Genomic DNA, 15,139 nt, shown 5'->3' with positions numbered 1-15,139 from the left:
TTTACACATCCATGTGCATTTATAGATTTATTCAGACACACAAAGAGTATATGAAGAGCATATAAACCACTGCATAATGTATTATTTGGAGTACATCCTAGAATGTGTAGTGTTCTGTGTATATTCATCCATAGTATGTATATACACCTACTATATATATAGCCAGTTAGCTCTATGCTCAGCAGAATAGCACTAATTAAGGGAAAATAGGAAAATCAGAATTTTAGAATACCTGAAGGAAATAGGATTTTATCACTTTCAAAGTCCTTGGGGCAGAACTAGGTGAACAGCTGGCCCACGTAGAAACCATTCCACACCTGCGTGGGGGGCTGGATGGGAATGCCTTTCCCCATTCTTGCAGGGAAATGGGGACCGACGGCGTCAGGGCCCTGGGCCTTCAGTTCTCCTGGGCACTGATACGGTCCTCACGGCAAATGTGCCTGCGTGGCTGACTTGCTGGGCAAACGCCTTCTGTTCAGAACCAGGCAAACTCCAGCTGGCGTGGCCTCTGGATCTCAAAGGAATGGTGCCTCAGTTTCTGGGCTTTGGCCTCTTACCTCCACCTTAGGAGGTCACAGCCTTATTGGGAAGGATGTTCCCAAATGAACAGTCCCTACACAGAGCGCTAAGTGCCAACAGATTATCCAGCAGACATTAGGGTCCCAGTGAGTAAGCCCAAGGAGAGACATCCAGGGGCCGGGGAGAATCTGGGGGCAGGTGGGGCTCCCGATCCCACCCCACAGGGACCTGGGCACTGGCTTCCCCGCGATCACCTTCCTACACCCCTTTCATCTGGTCCTTCTTCTGGGGGCCGTGAGCTGCACAGCTAACTGCACCACAAATACCTACGTGCCAAAATGTTCTTGGAGTATTTGCAATGGTAAAAAAAATAAGGACAATCTAAATGACCAAAATTGATGAGTGAATTTCATATATTCATGGCGGTGAATCCATGTAGAGGAAGCCTCCACTGTTAATAAACATTATAGCACAAAGTCTGTACTGTAGACTTTATTGAAATGGGAAGATAGTCTACAATGCATGTGTGTCACAAATACGGCAGTAAAACAGGGTCACGGCGGGGGGCCTGGTTTCAGCACATAAGGGGGACACTTGCCCAACTCCTGCAGCCGGCAGGTGGATGAGGAGAGGACAGCCTCTCCCCTCACCCTGTGTCTCCGGCCTTCCTCGGGGGGAGGCGGGTGGCTGGACCACTAGGGAGATTAGGGAACCATCTGTGCCAGTATATGCCTGCTATGGCCTGAATGTATGCAAATTCCTATGTCGGAACCCTAACCCCCAGTGTGACAGTGCTTGGAGGTAAGGCTCTGGGGAGGTGATGATGTCTGGAGGGCGGAGCCCCTGCATGGATGAGCCCCCTTATGAAGGGGACCCCAGAGAGCTCACTCACTCCTCGCTCCCTTGTGAGGGCACAATGACAGTGAGCTGCCTGTGAGCCGGAAGGGGCTGGCACACTGAGGGTGGGCTCCAGCCTCCAGAACTGTGAGACGTAAGGTTTGGCTCCTTATAAGCTGACCGGTCTACAGCGTTTTGTTGCAGCAGCTCAGCCACAGGAGGACCCTAGGTGGGGCTCTCCGACGCGGGCACCCATGACGGTCCCCACCTTGCTTATTTATTATTTTATATTTATATCACTGATTATTGTCCCCACCCCTGCTTCTAAGAGGTGAGCAGGCCTGACTGGGCTCTGTCCCTGCACTGAGGGGAGTGAGGCTGGGGCCACGCGGCAGGGAGCTGGCTGTCTGCAGACCTACCGCAGCCACTAGGAGTGCCCGGTCTGCAGGTGGGGGCTGAGGGGCAAGGAGGACCCGCCAGGTCTATGCTGTCCTGCAGGCCGGCTCAGTAGAGGCATGGAGGGGCTGCGCACACACCCACCTCCTTCCTTCATCTGCCTCATTTGATTTGTAGCCCGTGGGGAGAACAGGATGGACGAGCACCAGCTCTGGCACAGGAGTGGTATGTCCTATGTCCTCACTGTTTCCTGCATGTGCTGAGGGGGTGGCTGGCCAGCAGTGGTACACACCAGGAAGTGTACACATTCAATGCAACATCGGTTCTCACTGCGTGATGAGATGATCTGCATGCACGCATCATAATTATTATAATTATTCTCTTTATACCATTAAAATAGAAACAAAACGCTCCTCTGCACTTGTTTCCCATTACAGTGCAAATGTTGGATCCCTGCTGGGATGGAGGCCATGACAAAGGAAAGAAACAGGGCACAGGCATCTGTGGAACGTGATACATGCCAGGCATGGCACAAGAGGCACGGATTGCAGGCTCCCTCGGCCCTCCCACCAGGGTCTCAGTCCTGGACTCCGGCGGAAAATGTTCAGGTGGTACAATGGCAGCTGTGCAAATTTAACACGCTGCACGAGGCTTCCCAACTAGTGAACAGCAGAGACAAGACGTCCTTTCCAGGACAGCCTGCTCCCCAGCCCACGCCCTCCCCTCAGATATGCTCAGGGAACTCAGGACAGTCGAGTCAGAAATGCATGAACCTGAGAAAGGTAATGGTGCAGCCCAATTTATCACAGAATGTGTGTCCTAAAGGACATCCCACTGTCAGTGAACACGGTCCTGTTTTTCCTGAAACCCCACCAAGCCCAATCCTTAGAAAACAAGAAGCGGTGCAATGGAAAGGTGGGTTGGTTCCCCCAACGTGAGCCCTGAGAATGGTGCTGAGAGGGGCGCAGGCTTGGCGGCGAAGAGACATGTGGACAGACAGCAAGGGGGTGCATCTCGCAGGGCGGCAGTGCCTGCAGACGCGGGACGAGGGGCACCAGGAGCTGCCTTGGGTCTAGTTGGCCCCGGAGGTGCGCCTGAGCCCAGGGAGCACCCAGCGACCCTCCTGAGCCATGAGAAAGCTTAGATGGGATGTGCAGAATTCTCTGCTTAGGAAGGCAAGGAAGCGTGTGATCCCTTTGAGAAAGATTTTCATTGCAAATAGTTAAAAAAACCTCAGAAAGCTTTCTTTGTTCTTACAGGCATAAGTGACAGTTAATCTGGAAAAACGTTTTATGTAGAACAATGTCTTTCCTAAAGATTCTGGGCCCGCGAGGTGAGTCACACTCAAGTTTCTATCACTTTTCCGTTGACATTTCATTGTCTAATTCTCTCAAGCCTTTCAAAGTCCCTAACTTTAAGCACTGAAAGGTAAGTTTCTTGGGGCTCAAGATTCTGACACCCTCCTGGATTCACACAGCCCCGTGGTTCTCAGCTTTTTTTATTTTTCTGCCATGAAACAGAGGATGAACTGAAATTCACAACAATGACTGCCTCCCAAGGAACCTGTAAACTTTGAAAAAGCCCTCTTGACATTTTGCCAAAACCCTTTGGGGTGCTGGTAAGCAGCCCTAGAATTTTTCTTTTACAAGCATGTTTATCACTAAATCAACCATTCCCTGTGAAACATAACTGTAGGGAACAAATAGGGTTAATCCATTTTTTTTCTAAAAATAAACTACTTTAAAAAAGAGCCATCTCCAGTAAGGCCTGCACGTCTTAGGTAGCAACAGTATGGCAGACCCAGGCCTTCTCCCTGCCCGCGGCTCCCGCCCCCTGCCTAAGGCAGCTCCCTTCCTGCTTTTCCCTGCACACAGCTCGGCGCTCTCTGGTGAATTTGCGGCTCCTTGGCGCTTTCCCATTCGCATCCCTCTGCCCGAAGGGCCGCCTCCCCCCTCCACGCTTTCCGTGTCTTGCCCAAATGCTCTCTTCAAGTGCTGTTACTCCCAAGAAACTTTACTTTCACAGCGGCTAAAGGATGGGTGTGGTCATCCTTCCCTTTCTGATGATTTGGAGAGACCCTGAGAGGCCCCAGAGCTCCCTCCGGGGCAGAGCCGGACATGGGAAGCAGGGCTAGCACAGCAGCAGGCCCCTCCCGGCCGGGTTTCTCCCCACCATATAGTGAACAGCCGTGCCTGCAGCCCCTTGCCAGCAAACACTGCCTCCTGTGCACCCACCTGGTGCCCTGCGGCCACCCTGCGTGGCCCTGCAGAGGTGCGGAGGGCCGAGGCTTACCGGGCGTGTCGTGCATCCGGGCGCTCCTGCAGCGGTAGGCCACCTCCTGCTCGCAGTGCTCCGAGCCCTCGATCACGGCCGCGAGCTGCTCCGCGCTGCCCCCGTAGTCCAAGGCCACGGCATAGGGCTTCCCGGGGTGGGCGCCCCCCACACGGGTCAGCTCGGTGCTGTTGTGCTGCACTGATGTCCAGATCTTGTCCTCTGCCCAGACACACAAGCAAGGAGGGGCACATTAGAAGGGAGGTCGGAAGACAGCCACGCTTGCATACCTCCAGAAAGCTGAAGGGAAGGGGGTCGTGCACACAGTGTGACGGTGGCTCAGTGTGCGAGAGCCGCCGCTTGAGTACTCCCGTCAGGCACGGGGCTTGACCGGACACCTCGGGCTCCTCATTGGGCTCCGGCAGAGTTAACACAAGTGCTGGTATTTCAAGAGCTAACTTTGTGCAGCCCCCATGCCACAGGCCTTTTGCTCAGTACTGAAGGGCCCCGATCTCCTTGAAACGGACTTCACTTAGGACAGAAGGGTGCTCGCACTGCCATGTGAGAAATGGGGGGAGTCAAAGAGGATGACCAGGCAGCCTCCCCAAGATCACACAGTCAGCAAACAATCGAGCAAGGACTGGGGCCCAGGATGTCAGCCTAAAGAGCCCATCCTAGAGACGGGCACCCCCTGCCTCAGAATGAAAACACTAGTGCAGATAACGATGTGATGGCCACAGGCATCATGTTGAAAATAAGACCTGTGCACACAAAGTATCTGTAAAATACATGTTATCAATATAAATGAGATTGTGTGACCCACACGGTACACGCAGGGACTTTAAATAGAATGTTTTTTAAAAAAATCCTTATTCTCTGTGTTGTCTCTATTTGCCAGAATTATTCTAAGAGGTTTAGATTAAAAGAACACGCAGAGATGAGGACCTTTAAATCAGAGTAGGAGAACATGTTTTACTTACAATAGGTAAGGAAAGAGGCTGAGAAGAGAGGAGAGGAATCTGGATTTTTTGAGCCTCAGAGATCTGTACCTGAAACATATTTCTGCCCGCAGCAAGCCGGACATGTCACTGCACCTTTCTGGGACTCAGTTTTACCATCAGGTTAAAAACAAAACAGAACAGCAATAGAGCAACACCAGCAGGGTTAGCACGGAGCAGCGACCCTGCGCAGGGGTCACGGGGCCCTCTCAGGGTGGAGCAGACATCCGTGCTAACACCCTGGACTAGAACATTTTCTGCAATTGGAGATAGAATTTAATTTTGAACATGCTCACAGGTAAAGCAAGAGAGGAAATAGGAAGACTTGAAAAGCTTTTGTCTTCTGAGCATCTTGCCCACATAACAACGTCATTACTGTTCTCAGGCTGAAACACACCCCAGCACGGACACCATGTGGCGTCCTTCTTGCTTTGTCCTCGGTTTACAAACGAGAAGCCCAGGCCCAGGAAGTGAAGGACGGGCCGAGGCACCTCTGCCAGACAGCGGCGATGGGCTGGCATCCTGCAAGTGCCCTCCATCATTACAGTAAACCACGGCCTCACTATTCTCAGCACTGCTAAGAATCAGTATCATGGCTGTTGGATGATTTAGCTGAAAAAAGAAAACGAGGCAAGCAGGGACCCCGGGTTTGGTATTTTCTCCCCACCAACTCTGTGCATCACTGGGGATGAGTGGCCGCCCCACCCTGCATTTCAGCCTCAATGTTAGAAGGAGGAGGAAGTGAAAGAGAGCTTGGCCCCAGTTACATGTTAAGTGTGTTCCAGCTCTAAAAAGAGGTGTTTCTTGCAGTAATATAAAATTGTACTCAAACATTCTGATTCATCTTAAGACTGTTTCCTGAAACCAGACCACTGGTAACTGGCTTGTCCTCAGGGTCTGAGGCAGGATTCCATTTTCTATCAAGTCTAAAAAAGCAAATTGGAATGAAGGTTGTTGGGTTTTTACTTTGAAAGAAAAAATAGGACACGATTTATAAAAATAACAATGTTGCACAATTAACCTGAAACCCCTAAAAAAATGCTGGTGCCAATATAGACAAATGCTACTGAAATAGCCCAGGAAAAGCAGTGGCTCAGTAAGGCGATACTGTAGAGGGTGAAATAGAGGCTGACTGTCGTGAAACACCCCCGGTCCTTAGGAGAGGAAAAGGGAGACCTGGCTAATCTATAATAAAAGATAAGATGCTATTACTGTGTCATATGAAGACACTCTATATACATCATCTCCAGTACCCATGAGCACCCACCATGGCAGACATCTGGATGGACAGACAGATGATGGGCAGATGATAGACAGATGACAGATGGTTGATATATAGATAGATGATAGGTAGACAGATGATAGAAAGATAGACAGACATGCAGGAAGGGAGGTAGAGGCACAGACACACACAGACATAGACATGAAAAGACAGACACATGAAGGTTCAGGAGAGAAAGTGACCCTGCCCCCTGTCTCCGTGTGTCTGATCTGTCTGATTCCAAAAGTGGTCCCCACAGCATCACTAAGTCCTGTGAATCACTGCCCTAGAGATGCACCCAGCTCTTCACAGCCACATACCCATCCCTCTGGTTGCTTATACAGTCATTGTCTGACCTCCTCTTTCACTGACTCAGTGGCTCACTTTGCCTAAATTATGTTCCATCTTTGGCAAGATGGACAGGAAGCTGTGCGAGACAGTCTCCCATCTCACAGCCGTGAACATTACCACTCCCGCCTTCGGAACTCTGAGGGTGAAGTGAGTTTCTAATAACTCAGTTGCTGGCACTTTTTGACATGTGTGACATGCAGAAGACACAAAGCAACAACCAAGAGCTCCAGAGGTTTCCTCGCATGTCACTCAGGCCTCAGCAGCTCTGGCTGCAAACAGAGTGAGGGGCAGGAAGAGGAGCGACTGCTTGGAACGATCTTGGCTGGCCTTCATTTCAAATGTCCTTGACCTCGGAATACTATCCCCCTAGAAGACAGCAGAATAAAGCAGAATAAGGCCCGTAGGCAAGGAGGTAATCGGATGTTACTTTTCTTGCTTTCTCTCCTGTCCCCTCAGCATGGTTGGTAGCAGTACAGACTGAACTCTGACACAACATCACAGCCAGGGGTCAGTGCCAGTCAGGAAAGCTGGCCTGGGTGCCCGAGCTCCTGATGCCTGCTAGCGTGGGGACAGGCGTTCTTAGCTCGAGAACGTCTGTGTGAAGGTGGGCTCTGATTCCAACAGCTGAGACCCACTGTCCTCTAGGCGGTGACGGGGGAGGAGGAGGCTCATTCCGGGGCCCACGTGTCCTTCATCTACAACCAGAACCAGGAAGCTCAGTGTTCAGACGGGCAGTTCAGTACGCGGGTAGCTGGGCCGTGGTTCAGAAGGCCCGTACTGGCATTTCCCATAAGGAGAAACCCTCCCATCTTTCCAACTCACTCAGAGGAATGTATGTGTTGAGTGACCAACACAAATTCTCTGCCTCTGACAGGGCCGCCTGAGGGGTCAGGGAACTACCTGAGCTCACAGGGACCGTGACATATGCATCACATTTGCTTTTTATCTTTACATGGCTTGCAGATGTTTTCTCTCCTTCTGTAGCTGCCTTTTCACTTTGTCGATGCTGCATCCCACCTGCCAGAGCGTCTCAGTTCCCTGTTGTCCCACCAGCCGATCTTTGCTTTTGCTCTTTGTGCTTTTGTGTCATATCTAGAAAATCACTGCCAACCAGTATCAAGGAGGTCCTTCCCTTTGTTTCCTTCTAGGATTCTTATGGTACCAGGTCTTACATTTACAACTCTAATCCACGTCGAGTTAATTTCTGTGAGTGGTGTAGACAGGGGCTTCGTTTCATTCTTCTGCGAGTGGCCGTCTGATTTTCCCAACACCATTTGCTGAAGAGCCTCTCCTTCCCCAGGAAGTGTTCTTGGCCCCGCGTCAAATATTGATGCGCTGTGTGTGTCCATGTGCGGGTTAACTCGTGGGCTCTCTATTCGGTTCCACTGGTCTATGTGTCTGTTTTCTATGTCAGTGCTGCACAATTTTAATTACTGGAACTGTGGAGAGATGTCGTTTAACTTGCAATTAGCAGATAAATGATAAACGTGCTGGAAATCTAATGCATAGCATCGTGATTATAACAACAATAGTATATTATAAACTTCAAAGTTGCTAAGAAACCAGATCTTCATTATCCTGACTACAAAAAAAGAGATGGTGATCACGTGACATGATGGGGGCGTCAGCTCACTCGACTGTGGCATTTATACTGCACAGTGTGTACCTTAAACTTACATAATGTTATTTATGATAATTAGATCTCAACTAAAAATTAACAGTGAACAAAATATTTGTTCCCTAAAAGCAGCACTTGGCTCAGTGCGCTGGCATGAGAGTGAATGACCTCATGACATGGATCTACACCAGCTTCTATGCCACCTTTATGCACAAAGGACTTATAGGTCCTCAGCCGTCAAACAGCACATGTGGTAAAGCTTCAAAGCCCCATTTCAAGGACATAACAATGGGTTGTTATGTAAGCGGGCAAAGCGTTTCTTGAATCGCGCTGTGAATGCCTCCCCATAAAGCTATGCCATCTCCCAGGATGGGAGGTGCAGTTTCCATCCTGTGTCTACACACATGCCCAGTTAGGGCTGCACTCACCCACAGGGTCCACACGCAGGACAGTGACGCGCTGAGTTCTCCAACTGCACCGTCATCTGGGGGGAAAATGTACTCAACGGTGGTGTCTGTCTCCTGCTGACCAGAAAGCACGGGGCTGCTGGGGGTCTGCTGGGGGCAGGACTGGCAGGGATGCTGGAGAAGACCCCCAAGCGGACACTGTGGTTTCCCTTGAGAATAGAAGGGCTGACAGGAGACTCAGCCTGGGACCAGCAGGGCCTTGAGCACTGGGCATTCGGGGAATCCTGCCTGGTGACAAGACTAGCTCATCACCACCTTTTGTTTCCCACCAGTGTCTTTGTTCTGGAGTTTGCAAAGCAGCTTGTTGTGCATGCAGGTGTTACATGATGGTCCAAATTAAAAAGAAGATTCAAGTGAGAAAATCAAACCACACACAATCAACCAAGTGAGCCACACAAAAAAAAGAAGGTGCACCAAGTTCTATATGGTCGGAAAGATGGCAGATTCTGGAACATTCTATAGCATCATCTCAGTTGTGAAATCCTTCCCGCTTGTCCCCCAGGAGGCCCCACATGAGCCCCTTTCCAGGGTGTTTAGGTGATGTGCTGATCCCTCGGGCTCACATTTCAGAAACTATAAACTGTTTACAGACACAGCCACAATTTAATTTTCTTTCATATTTTCTCTCTTATTCTATCTAATTGGTATTATTATTGTGATGATCATTATTATTATTAATAGTAGTAATTACAGATGCTAAAGCTGTGCCATCTGTTACCATGGAGATCGCCATGCAGGAGAGCGAACAAAAGGAAAGTAGAAAAGGAGAGCGAGACGAGAAACACCTCTGATTAATAGGAGCTTGTTCTGCACACACATCTGTCTCTCTGCAGAGACAGAAAAAAATCTGTAATTTTTCGATCACAATGCTGGGAAGGAAAGGAAGTCTACAGACTGTCAATAACCAGCTTAATTGGACTTGAATCACTGTGGGGAGCTGTTTATAGTCCTTTGAAAAGTGTGCCAATTCACTTATGCTCCTATTGTAATAAAGCAAGTCCATGTTAAGGTCCCCGGGGTCATTTCTGGGGGAGTTATCTCTGTTGACAAAGTGAGTTTTCTATGCCAAGAGTAAAGGCAGCTTAAATAACCCTCAACACACTGTCTCTATCACTCATTTGCTATTTACACATGTACAGCCTAGTGACACCTCTTGCCATTTTGCATTGATAGTTATTTAATTTTTCATATGTTTGTACTTTATCTCCTCCTGTAAATCACAGGCGATGACTGTTGAGTAAACATGGGCTTGGAAAGGGCTTCTGTGCTGAAGGAGGCGGAATGTGACGCTGGATGGGAGGTGCTCTGGGATGGGCAGGCCCGGCTGCAGCCCCAGCATGGCCACCAACTGGAACAGACCATGGCAGGGACACGGCCCTGGGCGTTCCATCTGGATGCCAGGTGGGTCCCCAGTGCAGTGATGCCAGGAGCGCTGTGTAAGGGCACGGGCGGGTCCCAGACATCTGCTGGGCCCACTGTGGGGCTCAGGGCACCTGGCTGGCCCCTAAGGTTACCTACTTCCCGGCACACTGGGGAAGCCATCCTGGAGGCTCAGGTGTGGCCAATTCATCAGACGAGGCTATGGGAACTTGAGGGTCAGCGCCCCTTCCGCCCACCCTCAGGGGTACCGTGAGCTGTTTGCAGGGAGCCAGGGTTACAGCTGTTTGGCCCTGGTGTGGCCCCGCAGTCAGTGCACCAGCGGGATTGTGGACACCACAGTGGGGGACACAGAGACGCAGGGGCAGGGGACACAGGGGAGCCGAGACACGGGGGGTTGCAGGGCTGCGTGGGCAGGTGGGGGTGGGGCCGTGGATATCACTGAGGGCTGTGGGCTTTTTCTGCTCTTGCAGGTTTCCACAGGGTCTTGCACAGTGTTGCTGTGACGGGCAACATTTTGGCACATTTTAGGGAAAATGTGGGGCACTCACTGGGAACCAAATGCAATTCCTACATTTGCCACTTACTGGCTGAGGGACGCTGGGCACACTCTTCAACCTGTCTGATGCTCTGTTTCCTCAAGATTCAAGTGGTAAGTGACCTCCATCTACCTCCCACTGTCTCGTGTGAATCACATGAGCTGAGCTCTGACATACGCCGGTGCCCGGGTCCCCAGGACAAGCTAACAGTCCCCGTCCCTTCACTGAGAAGAGCTGAGGTCAGCCAAGGCTGAGCTCAAGAGCCCGTGAGCTGCTGAGCTGCCTGCCCAGGGCCTTAGTCCTAGGCAGGGGCCTCCCGGGTCAGCAGCCACACCCCCTTTTCAAGGTCGTGCACCAAGACTGGCCTTCTGGGCATGTAAGGGTGTCCACTGACTCTGCTTTCCCGGGTCTTATATTCTGGGTCTGGAGGTGTTTGATGAAAGAGACCTGAAGAGGAGGGTGATTATCGTCATCTCTCAGCTGCCACCCCTGCTCCGGGCACAACACGATGTCAGTGGCACTGCCATCCAGAGGAGGTGGATAGGAACAGGCTGCGGCAACTTGGGTGGGATCCAGGCGTGTCTGCCCACCCACCTTATATACATGCACGTATGTAAATTATATAAAAGATATATGTAATTTATATAAAAGTGATATATATATTATATAAAGGTATATAAATTATATCAAAGTTACATACATATTTAACTTTTGTAACGAACAAATGTTTTACATAGTCAAAACATAAAATTAAAATGATGAAAAGAGACAAACCCTAAAATTGAATATTAAGCAGAATAAAAAGAAAGCCTAGATATTAAATAATAAAATAACCACCAATAAGAACATACTAATTCAATGTGATTCTGATGTTATTGTGCGTGTGTGTATGGCAGGGCAGAACAAATGAACAAATATATTGGCGGTGTTGGGTCAAGTTCCCACTGGGGGAGAAGAGGACTGAGTGTGGGAGAGAGTGAAGGGGAATCGCAGGGTGCTGGGTCTGTGGGAGAGAGAACCCCAGGAGCTCGTGGTCACACCCTACAACATGCTTACACTTTGCAGCTCTGCCCCGAAGAAGCGCCTAGAAGCAATAGCAAACCTAACCTATATCTTAATTTTCAAGTATCATTTGCTACAAAAAGGAAGTAGGCTTCTTTGAGAAAATAGCTGAGTCCGGGTGTGGGCAAAGAAGTTCAAGGTAACAATCTGGGAGCATCTTGGGCTAGAAAGCAAGAAATATTCCAAGATTAAGATTAAGAGAGGAGGGGAAGAAAGATATAGGGACAGACTTACATGGACCCTGACTAACCATATTTGGGACCACCTGAACATTAAAAAATACAATGCTAATAGTAACACCATTTTAAAATGAAATGATCTATGAGTCTACCATGATGTAAAGGAAGGCAGGATGAAAAATTTTAAACTTCTTTGTGGAGAAAAATGCTAAGTGAAGCTACAAATGTAGGAATCACAGAACTAGAAAAACAACGGTGGATAAACTCCCCTGTAAGAGCTACAGGTCAGGATCCTAATGGGTTGGGAGGAAACGCTGGGGAACAGGATATTCACACTGCGTCTGCATGGAACCCCCCAGGATCACGCACAGTGCACGGATCACCTTCAGCATGTGGAGACCTGCCAAGCGGCGGCGCTGAGTGTCCCCAGCGTGCCACAGCCTGACTCCACGACCTCCGGACGGACGCATCGGAGGGATGGACATCACAGGGTTTCCCTGCCAAAGTATTCTAACGATGAAGAAATCATCAGAAACAATCCAAAATGTGCAGTGTTTTACTTCACAGATGGCTTGTATTCTTCAAAAAAGTTAATGTCATGAAAAGCAAGCACCAAGATGGGTCAGGGGTTGGGGGCCCTTCTGGGCAAAAGAACTGAAAGGACATGTTGATCAGGTCCAACTGCTGGAATCCTGAATAAAAACAGACAGACACTGTAGAGGCAAGATACACTAAATATTGGGTAATATTCACGGAATCAGTTAATTTTCTTATGTGTGGCTTTAGTGTTCGCGGTTATATAGGGCAATATCTTTGTTCTTAGGAGAGGTGAGCGCAAGTCCTTAGGTTTAAATTACCAGTAGGTCCGCAACTTACATTCAAATAGTTCAGGGAAAGGAAAGCATTTTCTCTGAGAAGGAAGAGAGAGGAGGGAGGGAAGGAGAGGGGAGAGTGGGAAAGGGGAGGAGAGAGAGCTCTTAGAGAATGCCGGGCATCATTTGAGGGGATTAGGCACACGGCTCGTTTAATTTTGCTCAATCTGCACATCCACCCACTGAGGGGAGAGCGACCAATCGTGCCCATTATACAGAGACGGACTTGAGCCCCACAGAAGTTACCTTGCCCAGGAGTCCGTGGCTGTCAAGTGTCTACAGGAAAGTTTATGAATTAAAAACAGCCTGGCCTAGAAGGTGCTGAAAGTCAGTGAGGCCCTGGGCCCCGAGATCAGTGGCTTGAACACAGAGGTTCATGGTAGCTTGTACCCCCAGAGCACAGGCAGCCTCAGTGAACACCGGACTGGGCCTTGGTTCCCGTGCAGCCAAAAGGGACGGGGCATCAGGTATCGGCGACGGAGATGCGCTTTGAGAGGTCCGTGTGGAGGGTGTCAGGAGGACCCTGTGCTTACATGCCAGGAAGAGCATACCTGGGTCACTGGGCGGGTCCTCTTGGAGGTGAGATGGAGAGAGAAGGGGACCCCTTCGGTGCTAAGCCCTGTGCTCACCACATTGCGGAGATACTTTTCCAAAGTCCAATGTTGTCAGGTCCTTATTGAAATGCTACTTCTGATCACTGTCCTGACTTACAATTCACACCTACTAAATCATTGCTGGGAAAAGTCTAGGAAATGGCATTCTAAACATTCATCCCAGCCTTTCTCTGGAGAACTAAAATGTAAGAACTTTTACTTTATGTAATTCTCATCTAATGCTCAGAAAACCTTGACAGGTGCCATCCCCTGTAAAAAGGAGCGGTGCCTTCTCAACATCGTTGCCAGGAGAACTGAGTGATGAACAGAAAGTGCCTAACTCGGTGCCTCACGCTAGCAGATGCTCGATTATGCGCGTCAGCTGCCCCCGCTGCAAATTCAGCCCAGAGGGCAGCTCTGCAGGGAGCCTTCTCGGGCCACCATCCCCAGGCCCCTTGTGCCTCAGGGCCCAAGCACAGTGCAGCCCTCTGTACTGCTTCCAGGCCACCTACTGGCTTCTGTTTGATCTCCCACACCCTGTGCAGAATGTCCACTTACGGCACCCATCGCCCTCCCTGGACTGTGAGCTCCTCGAGGAGAAGACAGACATTCCTTCCATAACCCTGGTCCCTGCCTCAGTCAGTCCTCCTGAGCTCATCTGAACGGCTTACTTTCTGAATGACCGATGCAAGACTGAGAGGCTGCCCAGCACAATGGGTGAATGAATGACAAAATAGTAACTGAGCACATGAAAAACTTTGTGAGAAAGTAAACAAGTGAGAGAAATACGAATGAGTGAAAATGAGAGACTCGTAAAGGAATTCAAGGAATCAGTGACTGAGTTGGTAAGGAGGCAATGAATGGATGAATAAGCAGGTACTCGAGTGAGAATCACATCGGGATCACCACCCACCCCTACCCACCCCCACCTCGGTTCTGAGCCTTCTGCTCCCATCCCCAAGGCTGGAGTCCACTGGCCGTGCTAAACGGTGTGTGACAGGAATTTCTGTAAGCGCCCGTTAAAATTCCTGGCAATTCAAAGGTGACAATGCTTTAATTTCAGGGTAATGCTACAGCTTTATGACTTAGTGGTTCTGTTTAATGGCCCAATTTAGCAGGAGATTATGCCGTCTGCCACTAGCCCAGAGAGACCACTTTACAGCCCAGGCCTTCCACACAAGGGGATGGAGAGCAGCCTTCTGGAAGCCCCGGGTGGTCACCACGCCTCAGCTGACAGCATCAGGTATTAAACAGACAGAAACTGAAAAAAAGCTTCCCGCTTCTGAACTGCTGAATTACCATCCCTCAGCATCAGACAGTCCTCTGGAAAACACCGCGTTTACATAAAGCAAATAGTCCCTCTGAAATAGAAGCAACGATGTATTATTCCAGCTGATTAAATGGCTAGTGAGCCACAATACACAATACGCGTCACCCATGAGTGAGTCTCGACCAGGAAACGACACCTGGGCCCCCTCCAGAGGTGGCTGGGTCCCTCCCCAGGGCAGGGGGAGCCCTCTGCCCATAAACACAGCAGACAGGCTTCCGGGGCGGGGGCGGAAGGGCAGGAGGGACCCAAGTTTTCCTTGTGCTCTGTGTCGGACCCCCAGCACTATGTACATGTTAACTCTCTAAATTAACTCCCAATCCTATAAAGCTATAACCCTCCGCCTCCATTTAAGAGAGAGAAACTGATGCAGAGATGTAGGACCTTGCTCCCAGCCCGACAGACTCATTATAATCGATATTGATCATAATAATCGAAGGATGTAAGAAGTAACAGGCATTGTTCTGAGACT

The 15,139-nt window shown here is 49.8% G+C and overlaps 1 protein-coding gene across 5 annotated transcripts in view; it reads right to left on the bottom strand.

Annotated features, from left to right (window-relative positions):
- Positions 1–15,139, bottom strand: part of CNTNAP5 (contactin associated protein family member 5) — a 628,981-nt gene that overhangs the window by 188,192 nt on the left and 425,650 nt on the right. For 4 of the 5 annotated variants that reach the window (XM_036884000.2, XM_036884003.2, XM_036884001.2 and 1 more), the window contains one exon: positions 4,045–4,245. The exons of the other annotated variant lie outside the window; for it this stretch is intronic. In XM_036884000.2, coding sequence (XP_036739895.2) covers positions 4,045–4,245 — 201 coding nt within the window. The remainder of the gene's footprint in view (positions 1–4,044; positions 4,246–15,139) is intronic. 5 annotated transcript variants of the gene reach the window in all.

The sequence above is a fragment of the Manis pentadactyla genome, chromosome 8 (assembly GCF_030020395.1).
Source record: "Manis pentadactyla isolate mManPen7 chromosome 8, mManPen7.hap1, whole genome shotgun sequence".
NCBI lineage: Eukaryota > Metazoa > Chordata > Mammalia > Pholidota > Manidae > Manis > Manis pentadactyla.
The sequence above is the reverse complement of the archived record's forward strand: the minus strand, read 5'-3'. Positions and strand labels throughout refer to the sequence as shown.